This window comes from Barbatula barbatula (assembly GCF_947034865.1).
Source record: "Barbatula barbatula genome assembly, chromosome: 20".
In the NCBI taxonomy this organism is placed as follows: Eukaryota; Metazoa; Chordata; class Actinopteri; order Cypriniformes; family Nemacheilidae; genus Barbatula; species Barbatula barbatula.
The window spans coordinates 12151537-12168435 of NC_136783.1; the positions used below are offsets into that span (position 1 = coordinate 12151537).

Consider the following 16899-nt stretch of genomic DNA (forward strand, 5'->3'; position numbering starts at 1 on the left):
CCTTAATAATAGTATCTTATACCTACAATATAAGACCAATAGACCACTTCCTACGATGTACTGATCCAACTGCACTTTACATTTTTTATTAAATTTTTTCGATCTCCCATACGTAATTCAATCTTAAAGATATTCATTTAAGATTTTGATTTGGTTATAAATGTTGGTTGTGTTTTGGTCAAATGTTTGTCCAATCTTGAAAGGATGTTATCTGGACCAGCGTTGTTAACATCTTCCAAAGTGATCTAGGCTGGCCTTTATTACATTTACTTTTTAATTCTAGGGAATCGTGCTTACTGATGGTGTTATTGACATCACGCTAACCAGTTTTGTGATTATATTTCTACATGCATTTATTTCTACATTCTAAAGCGACCAGGGTTTTATTGACATTGGAGCGATTGTGTATAAATGTGGGGTTTCTGTTACACAGTGGCTGTGAGTTCACTGTTGCACTATTCATCTATAATATGTCCACCACGTAGACTATTGACAAATTGCTTGGTTAAAGGCTGTCATGTTGCCTTTGGTGACAGTTCCATATTATTAGTTAGTGTGCATTGTATTTCTCAACAAGGCGGTGCTAATATCTCCTCCTCTATGCATCTACAGCCCCCCAAATCTTGTATTTAGTGCCTCTGAGCGGCCATGCTGCTCTCTCTGTAAATTGGAAGCATAAGGCCCAGCATTATGATTCAAAGTGAAGTCTAATTATTTTACGGTTGGTAGGCAATGTGACAAAACAGCGGGCAGACGCTATGCGCTTTCTTTTTTTCCCACTCGTCTCCTCTCTCGGCTGCTCCGGCTCAAGCGTGCATCTGAATATGGTAATGCGTTCGGGTGACCTGGAGGGGTAGAAGTGTGCGGGTGGCATCCTGCTTTATATTTCCACCGTTGCATCCAGCCAATACCGCCTGATCGATTTTCACCAGCCCGTCTCTCTGTTTCCGTCCGCAATGCAATTTGCGCAGCATCGACAATAACAAGGTTATTTAAAAGAGCAAAAGCACGCAGGGGTAATCAGAAAGCAAAGTAATTTAAAATCCTTTAACCGTCAGTTTGACAGCGGGTCAATGGCCCCGCCGGCTACACGGTGAGCGAGCCCTCCGTCATACAGCTTCTGTAGCTTTTGACAGGCCCAAACTTTAGTGCATGGCGTGTTAGAAAGCAGGTTGATGGAAGAATGTGTCTATTTGCATGTGGGGGGGGTGTGCCCGAGCGGAGTCCCGAAGGCACCTGGGTGCCACCAAGCCATATCGGGGCCCCGGAGCCAGCCCAAGTGCCCGTCACACACATGACATTGAATTTATCATGTCACTCGAAGACGCAGCTCTCCGCAGAGTGAGAGAGGCCTGCCACTTTCAGCAGAGGTGACGGAGGCACTGAATTGGTGTAGCGCTGCGGACGGGGCCGCGGTGTGATGGAGAAAGGGTTGACAGCAGCGTGTCTGTGTGTGTGTAATGTGAGAGAGTGCGTGTTTGTGTGTGTATTATGACTGGCACCTAGCTGTACGACTCACATCCAGGCTGACAGTATGTCGTTCCACTCCTCTGACAGTCCTGTTTGATTGACAGGACAAAACCAAAGCCCAAACCCGCCCAGATAGTGAGCGAGACGGCCTTCCTCTGAGCACCCTTAATTTGAACCCTTTTACAAAACACAGTTAATAGAAACGTAATAAATGTTTTCTGGATTATTTGTTGTATTACAATTTTATATCTGTCTATGTACAGGTATGAATGCATTTTCTGTCCGCCTGTCTATATATAAATGACATGTCTGTCTGTTAATCTGTCTGTCTATCTATAAATGAGTTGTCTGTCTTTCTGATCTTTCTATCTATAAATGACATGTCTGTCTGTTAATGTGTCTGTCTATCTGTCTGATCTATAAATGAATTGTCTGTCTGTCTGATCTTTCTATTAATAAATGACATGTCTGTCTGTCTATCTGTCTATCTATAAATGAATTGTCTGTCTGTCTGTCTGTCTGTCTATCTGTCTTTCTATGAATTAATTGTCTGTCTATCTATAAATTAAGTGTCTGTCTGTCCATCTGTCTATGAATTAATTTTCTGTCTGTCCGTTTGTCTATGAATTAATTGTCAGTCTGTCTCTCTGTCTATCTATCTGTAAAAACACTTGTCAGTCTATCTGTCTGTTTATCTGTCTGTTCGTCTGTCTGTCTATGAATGTATTGTTTGTCTGTCTGTCTTTCTGTTTGTCTGTTTGTCTGTCTGTCTGTCTGTCTGTCTGTCTGTCTGTCTGTCTATCCGTCTATCTAAAAATGAATTGTCTCTCTGTCCGTTCGTCCATCCGACTGTCTATGAATTAATTTTCTGTCTGTCTGTCCGTCCGTCCGTCCGTCCGTCTGTCTTTGCATGAATTGTCAGTCTTTCTTTCTCTCTGTCTATTTATCTCTAAATTACATGTCAGTCTATCTGCCTGTTTATCTGTCTATCTGTCTGTCTGTCTGTCCGTCTTTAAATTAAATGTTTATCTGTCTGTCTGTTTATTTGTCTGTCTGTCTGTCCGTCTGTCTGTCTATGTCTGCATAAATAATAAAAAAGATAATGTCTAAATAAAATCTGTGTTTGTTAGTTGTTTATGTAGAGGTGCGGATAAAAAGTGACATTATTCTTGAAACAGTGAACTTCAATAAAAAGCTCCCATTATGGTACATTAACAAGTGTGTATGTATATGTCAATGTTCTCTCCAGGTGAGTCAGTATACCTTTGCCATGTGTAGCTACAGAGAGAAGAAAGCAGAACCTGTTGAACTTCTCCAACTGGACGGATACACTGTGGATTACACCGACCCTCAGCCAGGTCACTGCAGCCAATGAAAATGCCACAATTCCCATGACATCACAATGATTTCCAAATTGTGTTTCCATTGAAATCTACTGGCTAACCATATAATCTTCTTCTGACCTGCGCAACTGTTAGACCAGCAGGTGGCATGTGTTTCTATAGTTTACTCATTTGAAAGCAAGGGATACATTACTCATTTCATTAATATTAAACAAACACAGGTAATGAAGTAGTTAAGCATAATTATGTTCAAATTAAAGCGTATGAGTCCTTGCATAAAACATGCACAGTGGCGATGGAAACGAATGTCTGAGCATTTTAAAAAGGTGAATAGCACTTGATCATTTGGGTGTTGATATTTAATGAATGAATCAATGGTAGTCAAGATCAAGCACAACCTTAGATTAGGTTACGCCAACAAAAGATGACAACACATTGCAGTCCAAACAATAACGTTTACAGCATTTATTAATCTTAACTAATGTTATTTTATTAACAATTGCAATAAGTGATATTCATGTTTACAGTACCATCATATTGTAATTTTCCAATAGTTTATAAGGACCATATGAAGCAGAATTAGCGTTTAGCATTACGTTTCAAACACAAATAATGAATATGTTAAATGCAGGTCTGGATGGCGGTCGGACATTCTTCAATGCTGTAAAGGAGGGAGATACTGTGATATTTGCCAGCGATGACGAGCAAGATCGAATCTTGTGGGTTCAAGCAATGTATCGTGCCACGGGCCAGTCCCACAAACCCGTCCCCCCGACCCAGGTGCAAAAACTCAACTCCAAAGGAGGGACTACACCACAGCTCGACGCCCCCATCTCTCAATTTTGTAAGTTTGGAATACTTCCAGTCCACAGATCGACTCCTGCCGATCGCAGTCACACACACGCAGTGACACCTCCTACTTTTTATTGTAAGAAAGTGAAACTCACTTGTTTATACATTGCTTGTGTCTTATGTCCCTTTATGTATTTTCCCCTTTTTGCCCCCATTGTACTCCCCTTTTATTTGTCACTTCATTATCCCATACCTTTTCTCCTCTTGTCATTATATCCCATATAAACAAGTGTATCGGATCTCTTTTCACAAGCTTTGCTTATTGCACTCTTTGTAAAGGGAGTAGTTTCTTTCTTTCTTTCTTTCTTTCTTTCTTTCTCTCTGTGCTGTCTTCTACTCCATGCGAGTCTATGTGTCATTCTGGTTTGTTCCCTCTTATCCTGCTCTCTTGTAGCCGGACTGAAGGGTAAGTGCTTCCCTGTAGCAGGCACAGATCAGATAAGACGCTCCGGGTTATCTGACACAAGCATTGTGCTATTCGCTATTACCCCTTCTCTCTGCAACACTCCCTTATCAGTCTCCTCCTGTTTTGGTTTGAAATACACACTTTCATTTTAACAGTAGCATGCATGTGAAATTTCATATGTCTAGTTGCATACTTGCCCTCTCTCAACACGGCTTCATGGGGTCAAACACCGCTGACGCAAACTAAGGCAGGCGTAGAGAAAAGAAGGCATCCATCTGTTTTCTTTGAGGCAGTTTATTGCCCAAGAAAATCCCTTGCAGTTGCAATAAAGATTTCAAACCAAATGGAGAATTTGGTATATTATATAATTATAGTGATTTTTTGATAGTAGTTGTTGATTTATTGTGCTAAATGAATTCTGCGAAACTACTGGCGTGTTCTGCACCCCTCAGCAGCTGGTAATTACAATGTTAAGGGTGGCATGCTATGAATAAAACAGTGTATCGGCACCCTGATTATTTCTGGAAGCTATCAGTGGAATGTTACCAAATAACTACTTGCTAGTTCACACCAGCTTCTCTCATTGGTATATAGTCGTGCCACCACTGTTTTTGTTTTTTTAGCTTGAGCCTTACGACAGCATCAAATTAAATTGTTGTGGTTGCAGTTTTAAATGTGCGGATTAGGATGTAATCTCTGACAACATTGGCTGTTTGTGAATGTTTTTGGTTCTAGATGAGATTGTTTTTCCAGTTTTTTATGCCCTTCTTGATATTTTTGTATAAATGAGAGTCGGCAAATATGCATCTTGAATATTGATCAGTAGACAGCGTGTGTTAATTTATCATAACGCACATACTGTAAGCTAATATCACAGCTATAGCTGTGCCTTTTATTGTATAACTAGTAAAAACCCTTTAGCCACACACGTATAATTCCTCACGTATAATTCCTGTCTTGGTAGTGTTTCCTTTTGTTTTCCTTTAGAGCTACTAACACTTTAGACTGACATTCTTTATTCTTTCCTCACCTTTGGTAGGTTACTGCTCCTGTATTCTGTATGTTAAAGCTATTTTTTGTGTTATAAAGCCAGGTCCACTGTGATAAATGGGAATGTTTACCTGGTCAGTAATATTTTGAGATTACTGGGGTCTTGTCGACTTGCATAAATGACATAATGTCTTAATAACTATGATAGATTTAAGAGCGGTTTAACCTGGAGTTGTTTATCTGGTTATATTAACGAATGACAATAATGACAGTTCATGAATTTCTTTTTACAGTATGTGTTCTGAGAAACAAAGAATAACAGACAAATAATTACATAAATCTTAATAAATAAATAATATAATAAAGAAAAACATTATGAATTTCTTCCCCTGAGTAACTTATTTACCGGTCACTCTGAAACACAGAAAACACAGATGGATGGTGAATGTCAGCTAGGGTCAGGGCTTTTTTAATCCAGTGTGATAAGAACTGAAATGGCGATGAAACTCTAAAAGTGGCTCACGTATAGACTTGTCTGCAGGCCTGATGAGGGTGGCCATATTGCTGGAAACAGAAATTAAACACAGATTAAATTAGAAACGACTTAATAAACTATGTCTCCGCTGTCACTTCTGCATCCCTCATTTTCTTAACCTCCCTCGGTCTGTCCATCCCTCACTCATTGAAGTGTCCATCCTGTCACACGGGTTCCCTCAGCTCTTGTTGGCCCAGGGCCGAAGCTCAGACTACCCATACGTCCATTGTGCTTGTCTGTGCAGATGCATGCACGTAAAAAACCTAGCACTAAATAGCCCCAAATGCTCTTCACTTTGGACTGTCCAAGAGAGATCTATAAATGAAGAGAATCCATCAATCAGTGTCATTTCTGCCCTGCCCTGTTCGGACAGGGCCGACTAATGTCATTGTGTGTTATTGTCCAGAGATCTCCTCTTGTCCAGTGTCAAAGAGACATGACAAGCTCATATTAAGACATAGGAGAACGACACAATGTCACCTTTTTGACTTGTGGCTGCTTTCAAGGGATCATTCATCTCCTACTGAAAAATAAACGGTTATTATTGAACATGAAGTGTCATGAAAGTTTTATAGTAATAATTTGATTAACATTATTTCATGTTTGACATATCCGTAAGTCATAAACATGAATTAACGTTTGAATATAAATACTAGAGTTTCTAAGAGTGTTAAACTATTGTTTTGTTTTCTAGCATTTTTTCAAATGAAACTATAGACCACTTTCAAACATGTAAACACTGGTCCAGGGTCAAGAGGCACGTCCGGTGTAATTTTTATTTGTTTTAGTTTTTAAATGAAAAAAAAATATCTTAAAGATATTCGTATAACGATTTATTTGGTTATTCAGTTTTTTGTCATTTGTAAAACCAGCGTTGAACCAGCATTATGCCATTCGAAGTGGTTTATACATACAAATTCAGCATTACCATTAAATAAAAAATTGAATCAAAAAGATTCAAAAGTGCTGTCAAATAGATTAATTCCAAAATAAATGTTTGTTTGTGTTTGCAGTATGTGTGGCGTATTTGTATATGTATGAATAAATTCACAAGCAAACATGTATGTATTTAAGAAATGTATATACATACAAATTTAAATGCCACACATACAGTATATATGAATTGAAATTCATTAATTGTGATCAATGCATGTCACAGCACTATAAGATTTATAATGATTTTATTATACCGTATTAAAGTTTCTGTGTTTTTAACTATTTAAATACTGTTTAATGTATCCAATATGTTTAATACTTGCATAAATAAGAATTTATGCCAAATATAGATACCTCTAATTTGTACTGTACATTAAAAAAGAACCGCTCTTCCATTACACAGATAAGCAAGTATAGTAGCATGTAAAGATGTAAAACCATAGAAACTCTGTAGGAGGTGTCTTGTGAGTCATACAGTATAGCTCTAAAGCCCCTGGCTGAAACGGGACATTAGAATAAGAATAGCCCCTGACCAGTGGCAGGATTAAGAAACGACCCTGCTTATTTGCGCAGGCCCAGATGTAATGCCCAAGCTTATGGACTGCAGAGGAAAGTGAAAATGTGTTGTTGAATTTATTTAGTCCCTTTAATGGACAATGGCTGGCAGGGGCAGGGGGGCTCTCTTAGTCCGAGGTTTAGAGGCACTGGGTTTCTTTAATTAGGGTTGCCCTGAGGGGGGGCAGAGGCCTGCGGACCGAGCAATGAATGGGGAGGGAGGGAAAAGCGTGAACGTTGTTGTTGTTTGATTAACAAGGGCAGACCGAGACGCTGGCTCAGACAGGTCCTGCTGGATTAAAGAGCAAAATAAATCTATACTGTAAAAAGTTATGTAGAAATGACAGTATTACTGGCAGCAGTTTCATTTTTTTTCTAATTTTGGTTCCCAGAATGCTTTGTATGAGGCTGTTATTTTATCGTTTTTTTTCCCTGTAAAGATAAAGACTTGTTAATGTTCAATGTTCATTTATCTTTGAACAAACGGTTGACGGTAAATTAGAAAAAATATAAATCTACAGTAAGTAACAGGCAACTAGCTGCATAATTACAGCAAAAACCTTTACAGTGTATCCATAATAAAACACGGAAGGTACTTCAGGGAACTGAAATACAACTGTATATATATATATATATATATATATATATATATATATATATATATATATATATATATACACACATAATAACACAATTTGGTTTCTTATATTCTTAGATGTTGCAGATTCAAACAGTCAATTTGAAAAATGCATTCTGTGTGCATTCTATATAGAATGCATTGGTAGAATGTTCGTTGAAGACACTTTGCTATTATGCAAGTTGACAATAACACTTAATACGCTTCAGTGCAGATGTGCACAGGTGAATCTGGCTCAGGTGAGAGATCTCAGTGTGGTCTCCTTTGACTTTGACGTGTGTGTTTTAAGACCTCTTTCTATACACACATAAACAGATGCAGACCGAGCACAGAAACATGGAATGGATGAGTTCATCTCCAATAACCCCTGCACTTTTGACCACGCTTCAATGTTTGAGACGGTTCAGCGGTTGACTCTGGACCACAGACTCAACGATTCGTACTCCTGTCTGGTAAGTGAGCTTTCAGTTCTTTTCAGTTCAGTCAAGACGTCTGGAGATCTAGTATTACCATGTAATATCAACCCTGTTACATTGAACAGCTGCTGAATATCTGGATGGAGTGAATGGTCTAATATGCAATGCATTTGTGATATGTATCCATGGTTGTATCTCAGGGTTGGTTCAGTCCAGGCCAGGTGTTTGTATTAGACGAGTACTGCGCCAGGTACGGAGTGCGGGGTTGTCACAGACACCTGTGCTACCTGAACGACCTGCTGGCGAGGGCCGAGAAAGGCTCCATGATCGACCCCACACTGCTACACTACAGCTATGCCTTCTGCGCTTCCCACGTGCATGGCAACAGGTACGACTGACCTCTAACCCTTTCAACCCCTTCATACTTATTCAGGCTTATTTATCCAGTTCATCGTTCATTTTCTCTCTTTCCCACTCATCCTACACTCACCTGAAGTTCTTCATTTCTACCTAAAATCACTCCATACTTTTTCTCAGTTCTCCCTTTTTATCTGTCTATTCACACACTGTCAACACATGGGGAGAAACAAAGGTACAGACAAAGGATGCAAAGAATCTTTGTGGCTGCAAGCAGGCTGTTTCTCCTCAGTGTGTAGTAGAAACCGCCAGATATTCAGAAATTCCTTATTTTACCTTAAAACTTTTGTTGTAAGCATTTATTTTAATCATTGCAATTCAGCAATCTTTTACATAATACTTTAAACTTAAAGGGATGGTTGTTAGCCAGGACATTTCTGTCATTATTTACTCACCCTCTTTTCATTTCAAACCTATGACTTTATTTCTTCTGAAGAATACAAAAGAAGATGTTTTTTTATTATTGGTAACAGAAAGCCGTTTGTCCCCATTGACTTTTTGGGTCCACATTGATTTTGTGTCCATGCAATATAGAATTCAATGGGGACCAAAGTTTTTTTTTGTTACAAACATTTTTCAATCCTCTTTTTTGTTTTGCAGAAGAAAGAAAATCAAATAGGTTTAAAATGACAAAAGGTTGAGTAAATGATGACAGAATTTTAATTTTGAAAGGGAATTATTCCTTTAATTTAGATTCAATATGGTTATTTTTAAATGTGAATTTTAAATACATTTTGCATTCTTTTCCGTAAAAACAAAAATGATTTGTAAGGGTTTCACAATTTGCACCTTTCCATGCAATTCGATTTTAGTTTGCATTAAGGTTAAGCTTGAGGACTTTGAGTTTCATCCCTGGAAACCTATAGAAATGTCTGATTTACAGCTTTACTATTTGTGAAGAATTGAACATGTTCTCTGTAGAAAAAAAACCTGGCCTGATTCCTTACGCTTTGGCTGATTTCTAGACAAGCAAACAGCAAATATATATTTTCTGTCTCACCCTGCATGTCTTATCACATTGCTTGGCTTGTGAAATGCATTCTTAACATTTTTCTCTTTTCATTCAGCTTTTTGTCTGATCTATATATGTATTTATTATAATTTATTTCCATTGTTGTTTTCATGAATTAAATTGCTGGTTTCTCTTCTTTTATCTTTTATTTATACTTTCTCCTCGTGCCATCTCCTTATTACCTTGTGTATGTGCGTAAATGTGGGATATGAAGCCAAAGAGTGACCGGGCTACTAAAATGGCCCGTGTCGGAGAGTGAGCTCCTTAGTGCTTTGTTTCCCTCCCCCCCTGAGCCCTTGACCCCCTCTAAGAAAGAAAACAAAATCATGGATGTCTGGAGAAAAAGGGAGTCTAAGTCACAGGTGGTCACAGCCCCTAGAAGGTGAGAACATAAATGTGGCCCATTCTTATGGGTGTGATTTTGCGTTATGCCCCACCCTGACCCTTAACCTGACACTGGAATAAAATAAGGCTACAAGTGCATTATAACATCCTTACATATGTACAATATGTACACTCTTGAGATTCATATGCATTCTTTATTTGTAAAGTGTTCCAAATGTAAAAATGCCATTTAAGCGAATATAAACAATACAATAAATTCAGATTTGAGGTTAAAGTGCAAGATATAAGTGTGAATTTATCAGAGAGGAAGAGAAATGAAAGGGGTGAGATAGATAGGAACAGAATGTGTTAGACATGCGTTGAATCGGTGAGGAGCATACAGGCTAAAGAGAGAGACAGAGAATGTAGCTGGAGGTCAAGGGTTGACAGGTTGACAAGTCATCTCTCTTTCTCGCCGTCTCCCTTTCCAAACTAAGCGTCTAAGGCCGGTCTCCAGCCTGTACACTTGTGCCAAAACCTCACGTCCAGCCAATAACACTCTCTTCATAACTGACATAGGCCTCAGTCTGCACCTTGTGGCACTACGGTCCTATTCTGATATTATTAAGCCAAATAATCTTCAAGTGTTGCAGATGATGACTGTTGATCTCTGATGTTGTTTGACATGATACTACTGTATCATTACCAAAGCTGGATTACCATATTCTCATATGTATGAATATGTGTGATGCCAGGTAGTGTGTTTAAAATGAAAAATAGAAAACGCATTTAAAGGTAAAACATTTTGTAGGGACCAAATTAGATACAGATTGATTTTGTGACTTTGAAAAATGATACAATAATGGTAGCAAATCCAGCAGGAAATGGAGAACAAAACACTGTATATTTTTTAAATAATTAAAGCAATAATTCACACCAAAATTTAAATTCTGTAGTCATTTACTCACTTCAAACCGTTACGACTATCTTTCTCATGCATAGCACAAAAGAAGATATTTTGAAAAATGTGAACTCAAAAACAAATGTATAGTATCATGCAATGTAAGTCACTTTGGATAAAAGCGTATAGAAGTGCACAAAAGAAGTGAATGTGTGCCGGCACTGTTCAGTTACAATGTTATTTTGTGTCCTGCAGAAGAAAGAAAGTTATAAAGGTTTCAGGGTAAATGATGACATATTTTTCATTTATGGGTGAACTATTACATTAAACACTGTTGTCAAATATTTGCAAACTTCAGTATAGTTTAATATTTGCGTGTCTACATAATAGTTTATTTAATCTTTTCAAGCACTCCAATAAGGTCATTTTTACTGGTCCTGTGGTATATATCATATTCCACGTATATAAACTGTAAATTGGTCTGCAACAGATTCATTGAGTTAAGTAAACAAAAAAATTGTAGACAACTTATTTTTTCAAGTTGAATCAACATATAGTAAAGCGCTCTTTCAACGGCATGTATATAAAATTCAGATTAATAATTAATTTAAAAGTATAACACAGCATGTCAAACCATGTTAACCTTTCAACTTCACTATTGTATTGATTCAACTGGCCTACATATCCACGGTACATTTTTATTTAAGAAAAATGGTTTCTTAATTTTTCTTAAGTGGACAAAATAATACAGCCACATTAGATATTTTGTCCCGCTGGTTCTGTCTTCTTTGCATCAGTGTTGTTGTGACACTCGGATGGAACAGAAACACACTCACAGCCGACGTATGTCACCTGCGCAGAGTTTAACACACAAGCGCCCGTGCAGAATGTGACTAAAGGGCCCGGCTCCTTATCGTTTGTGACACGGTAGACGGAAGGAGAACTGTGAGCAGAGTGTATGTGACAGTGGAGGCGCGGGTCAGGGTGACAGCGGTTTGAGGAGCAGGAGACGTGACACGCTCCTCGTCAGGCCGCTCCTCGTGTCAGCCCAGCGCATGCTGAAGGACAGAAGATGAGGAGTTGGGGGGGGCTGGGATTTCAGGGGGAAACGGCTGTCACGCCAGGCGGGGGTCCAGTGCGTGACGAGAGGGGTGTTGGTGGCAGGGTGGCTCTGCTCTTGTTTATAAAAATACCTTACAAGTACAGCTGTTGTAGACACGGAATGGGAAAGAAAGTAGATGTTTGAAATCACACACAAATCAATTGGGATTGTCAGGTTGCCGTAAGAAGATCAGCGGATGGATGTCTAAGTGTTTTATGATAAACTTTATCTCATTCGTGTGCCATACTTGCAATGAGATGGATGTTGCGGTTACATTTTTATACGTTTTAAATATTTTCATGAACGAGCAGCACAGCAGAAACAGGAAGTGTTGAATACGTCATGGTAATTTGGCTTAGTCCATAAAGAGATCAGGTGTGGCACTGGATGGATCAAGTGAACTGCTTTCCAGTTTCTCACACTCTCTTGAGGGTTTCACATGAAATCACAGTAAAAAACCGGTGAGTGTGTGTGTTTATGCGGTGCGAGGTTGAACCCCTGTGTGATGAAAGCAGGGGGCTGTGGTAATCCGTGCCAATGTCTTTGTATTGTGAAGGACTCTTTATATGACTGTGGATGGGGGGTATAAATCAGACCCTTCCAAAAAGCTTTGCCTAAGGAGATGATCACACTCGCGCGCACACACACACACACACACACACACACTTCATTGCTTGCGTTGCTTCATGAATTATTGTTTTAAATCCCAGTTAATTAAACCACTTATGCAATTAAAAAATAAAAAAGGAACTCTTCACAGAGCTACACAGCATTACTCCACTACATTTCAGGTCTCTGAAAAAGTTTAAAGTGCAGATTGCTTGGTGCTTATGGACAGATGATCGGTAAAATCGCTCTCCTTCATTTGAGAAACATTTGAGAAATCTTTGGTGCCGGTGCCATTAACGTTTGCCTCTAAATGTCAGATTCGCTTAATAGGACTAGGTGTTATAACCCCACTATTTCAGCACAGTTTAATTGCCCAATAGGACATTTTCAACGCCTTATGCATGACAGGGCAACCAGTCAAGAATATGAATTGAGGAAAGGAGGTCTGAGGTTTCACTGGGTTCGTCGGGTAGGCATCCTCTGTGTTTGGGGGATATATGATTATAGAAAAAATAGCATATTTATACTTACCTACCATCCATTATCATGGATGAAAGATGCCTTTTGGTAAGGTGCTGCTGATAATGCCCTCTGTATAGTTCCCATCAATGCGACACATTATCAGTTGTGGACCTCAGCTTACTTGGGTGTTTCGGCCTTTGCGTTTCACAAGACCCTCAGCCAAGGGAGGCCCACCGCAGGTTGATCAGGCCTGGGTGTGTGTCGAATTGTCATCTGGAAGCCAATGCTGAATCTTTATACATTCAAAAACTTATGCATACTGTATGTGCAAATAAACTCAAACAAGACAAAAATAGTGTCATATTGTGACTGCTTTTTTATAGAAGTACTCTTTGTGATTAATTAAATACTTTTTCTGACTCTCTGACTAACACCTTCTCTGTGTTAACTAAGCCGATGTAAATGAAACATTATTTATAGTGCTGATATAGTTGCCTGTTTCTGGCATGTACATGATCTTTGTGACCCATGTGTTAGTTTAATGAGAGGAGCAGAGGCATTCATGTTTGTCTGTGTGTGTCACCTCAGGCCTGATGGAATCGGTACCGTCTCCGTAGAGGAGAAAGAACGTTTCGAGGAGATCAAAGAACGACTGCGCGTGCTGCTCGAAAACCAGATCACACACTTCAGGTAGATCACTGGCAATCTTGGAATAAAGATAGAATAGAATTAAAGATGATATAAACAAAACATATTGGTGATGTTGAAATGTGTAATACGCTGTAACATAGTTTTGCTGTCTAAAATTGGTCAGCTTGGCTTTACACGTAATTTAAATTTACAATTTTATATTTTTCAATTTACAGTTTGTTGTGTTAAAACATTTAAGATTTTTTTACAGTGTGTGTAATTTTTTTCCACAGTAAATTTTGTAGTTGCATAATATATAAATTTAAGTGTAGAACTGGATGTCTGTAAAAATTTTAAATAGGAAACGTGGAAAGTTGAAATGGGTATTTGTTATGTTTTTTCAAACCCTTTCTAATAAAATTCTCTTTGAAGGTACTGCTTTCCATTTGGACGTCCAGAAGGAGCCTTAAAAGCCACATTGTCGCTCTTTGAGAGGGTATGGTAACATTTTTATTTTTAGCTCAGTTCAGTCAATGTGAAATTGTTATGCATTAAAACTGTACAATTTATTATTCACTTCTGTAGTTTTCGGTATTTATTATATACCGTATATAAATGAATTGTTTATATAAGGTATATAAGATCGTTAACTGTGTCAATGTGTCTGATGGTGTGACATTAAAAAAACTAGCAATGAAGATCAATCTCTCTCATGCTATTTTATATTATACATTTTTTATAGTTTTAATCTAATTTTAATAATATTATTAACAGTTTGTTTTCCAAATTATTTCTGTCACACCATAGGACACATGTACGGTATATTTGTCAATTACCTACATGCATAATGTGTGTGTAATTGAAAACGATTGCAATTAATTAAAATGTTGATTATTTTAATTCAGTACAATAGTTTTTTTATTAGTTGCAATCGTTTTCCATTACACACACTTACATTATGCCTACATATACTGTTTCATCTGACACACGTGCCTTGCCAATAGTTAACTTTCGGTCTGGGTTTGTTAATTGGTCTGGCTGGTGGCTAATAATATTACTATTTATATTTTTATTTAGTTTATATTATTATACATTTTTATTAGTATTTTATTGTATGATAATTATAAAATATTATATATTCAATTAACAATTTGTTGAACGGGTTGTGTATCACATTTAAGTTTTCTATTGCTTGTTATCAGAAATAATATACAAGGACTCTATTGTTTGCAGATGGGTACCAGAAGTTAAGTTCCTCAAGCGTGCTTATATACTGTATAAGTTCCTCAAGTGTGCGTATATACTGTATATAATGCTAGATTTATCTTTTCTTTTGTTCAGGTACTGATGAAAGACATCGTGACACCTGTACCTCAGGATGAGGTGAAGGCAGTGATTCGAAGATGTCTGGAACAGGCAGCTTTAGTTAATTACCAGCGTCTATCTGAATATGCCAAGGTGGAAGGTAGGAAACCTCATTCTTGAGTGAATGTTCTCTTATCTTCTCTGTTTTGTCAAAGGCACCTCTAATACAGTACTTGACATGTTTCTCACATGGAGACAGTGTTAGCAACAGTGATGCTGTTCGTACAGTCCTTCCCTTTCAGATGAAGTGCTACAATGCCATTGATGAGAAAAATCTTTTTTGAGAGAGATAGTGACAACACCTAATGAATTGGTAGTACATTCTAATGTTCACAGACACTTTTGAATTAGTACCTTTGAAAATGTATTGTTTACCTGATTGCCCAGATAATGTGAAAGATTAATCACATTTCAGATTTTTATTTTTTACTTGAAATGTGCTTTAGAAAACGTATTACTATTATTGGGTATATTCATAAGCTGGCACAGTTCCTTTTTTAATATATCGTTGCTGTCCTTCTGAAACCTTGTATGACCAAATTCACTGTTCTTCAGGAAATGGAAAAACACTTTACTTTTTAAATTATTAAATACTGTGTTTTTAAGCACTTTTTAATACTTTTTATTGGTTGGACATGTGACAAACATAAAGGGTTACTAAAAATGATGATTTATGTCATCAAATAAAAATATGGAGATACAAAGTTTCAGAAGGACAGCAGTGGTTTGCTATTTTAGCCATTACAAGCTAGTTTTTAAATGCTCCAGGTTTGATTTCATTTGGTCAGAAATCTGTCTCTAGAAGTGTATAAGTAAAAATGCATTCAATCCCCTCTCTCAGATCCTGACCTTAGTGTCACACCCAGGTGCAGATTAACGCACAGCCTAGAGGCCCCACCTGTTTAGGGGCCTCTGATTGGTCAGATCTTTTTTATTTTCAATTTACTTCAGCACGAACAAAAATGAACCCTTATTGGCCAATAAGAAATGAAAAATATATTCCTTTTATTGGATAGATGTGACATTTGGGTCACATCTGTACAATCAGCTGCTAGTGAAACCATGTCAATTATTTTCATTTACGTCACTGCTATTACTAGACGTCATTGCTGAAAAATGTCAGAATAGAAAGTACAATAGTGTACAAAGTACAAATAAACGGAAAATCGTACTCAGTTACTTAGGTAACCTCGGTTTCCTGAGATACGGGAATGAGTACTGAGTAGCAGGAAGCTATGGGAAAACTCCTTTTTCTCCGATGACTGAAGCTTTTTTCCAATAATGCAGTGAAACTGCACAGGCATTGGTTTGTGAAAAATAAAACTTTAAACCTATGCATGGACCTATGGCATTGCCATTCATTTGCCAAGCTGATTCCACTCGCAACGCACAAAACAATGCAGGCTCACTCTTGCTCAAATCCAAGGGAAATTACTTACTGTATCATCTCTTACATGTGTACATGTGCAGTTGAAGAAAATACATTGTATTCAGTTAAAGTTAGCATTACAGCATTTACATTAACGACCGAGCCTTGTTCTGAACTAAACTGCAAGTGTGATAGGGACCTCAAAGCTACCTGGGGGCGGGGGGGTTCTCATCCAAAAATCAACCTAGGTGCACATGACCACCTTAATCTGCCCCTGGTCACACCAATCTGCTTGATGGTTCCTGCTGCTCTATGACTTCCTGTGGTTGAGCTTTTAGGTCTAGATCTACTGTACAGTGACAAATAGACTTTCCTTTCCTTAATGCTTTTCCTGCTTCCTCTGTTTAATGCTGATTCATAACCTTTCGTATACTTGCTTCTTTGTACCTCTTTTTCCCTTTCTTTCCAGCTCTGCTCCCATTCTCTATGCTTTTGTATATTGGCTTTGCTTACAGTATTTGGTGCCTCTCTTGTTAAGCCAGTTTGAGAAGCCAATATACAGCACAAA

The 16899-nt window shown here is 38.0% G+C and overlaps 1 protein-coding gene across 3 annotated transcripts in view; it reads left to right on the forward strand.

Annotated features, from left to right (window-relative positions):
• The window catches only part of cadpsa (Ca2+-dependent activator protein for secretion a), a gene marked incomplete at its 5' end in the record, with an annotated part of 82104 nt that overhangs the window by 31529 nt on the left and 33676 nt on the right, over positions 1-16899 (forward strand). For 2 of the 3 annotated variants that reach the window (XM_079483047.1, XM_079483049.1), the window contains 7 exons: positions 2720-2828; positions 3445-3657; positions 8040-8176; positions 8341-8528; positions 13556-13657; positions 14030-14093; positions 14939-15062. In XM_079483047.1, coding sequence (XP_079339173.1) covers positions 2720-2828; positions 3445-3657; positions 8040-8176; positions 8341-8528; positions 13556-13657; positions 14030-14093; positions 14939-15062 — 937 coding nt within the window. Of the gene's footprint in view, positions 1-2719; positions 2829-3444; positions 3658-4059; positions 4072-8039; positions 8177-8340; positions 8529-13555; positions 13658-14029; positions 14094-14938; positions 15063-16899 lie in introns of all 3 variants that reach the window. The other variant, XM_079483048.1, reaches the window with a different exon arrangement.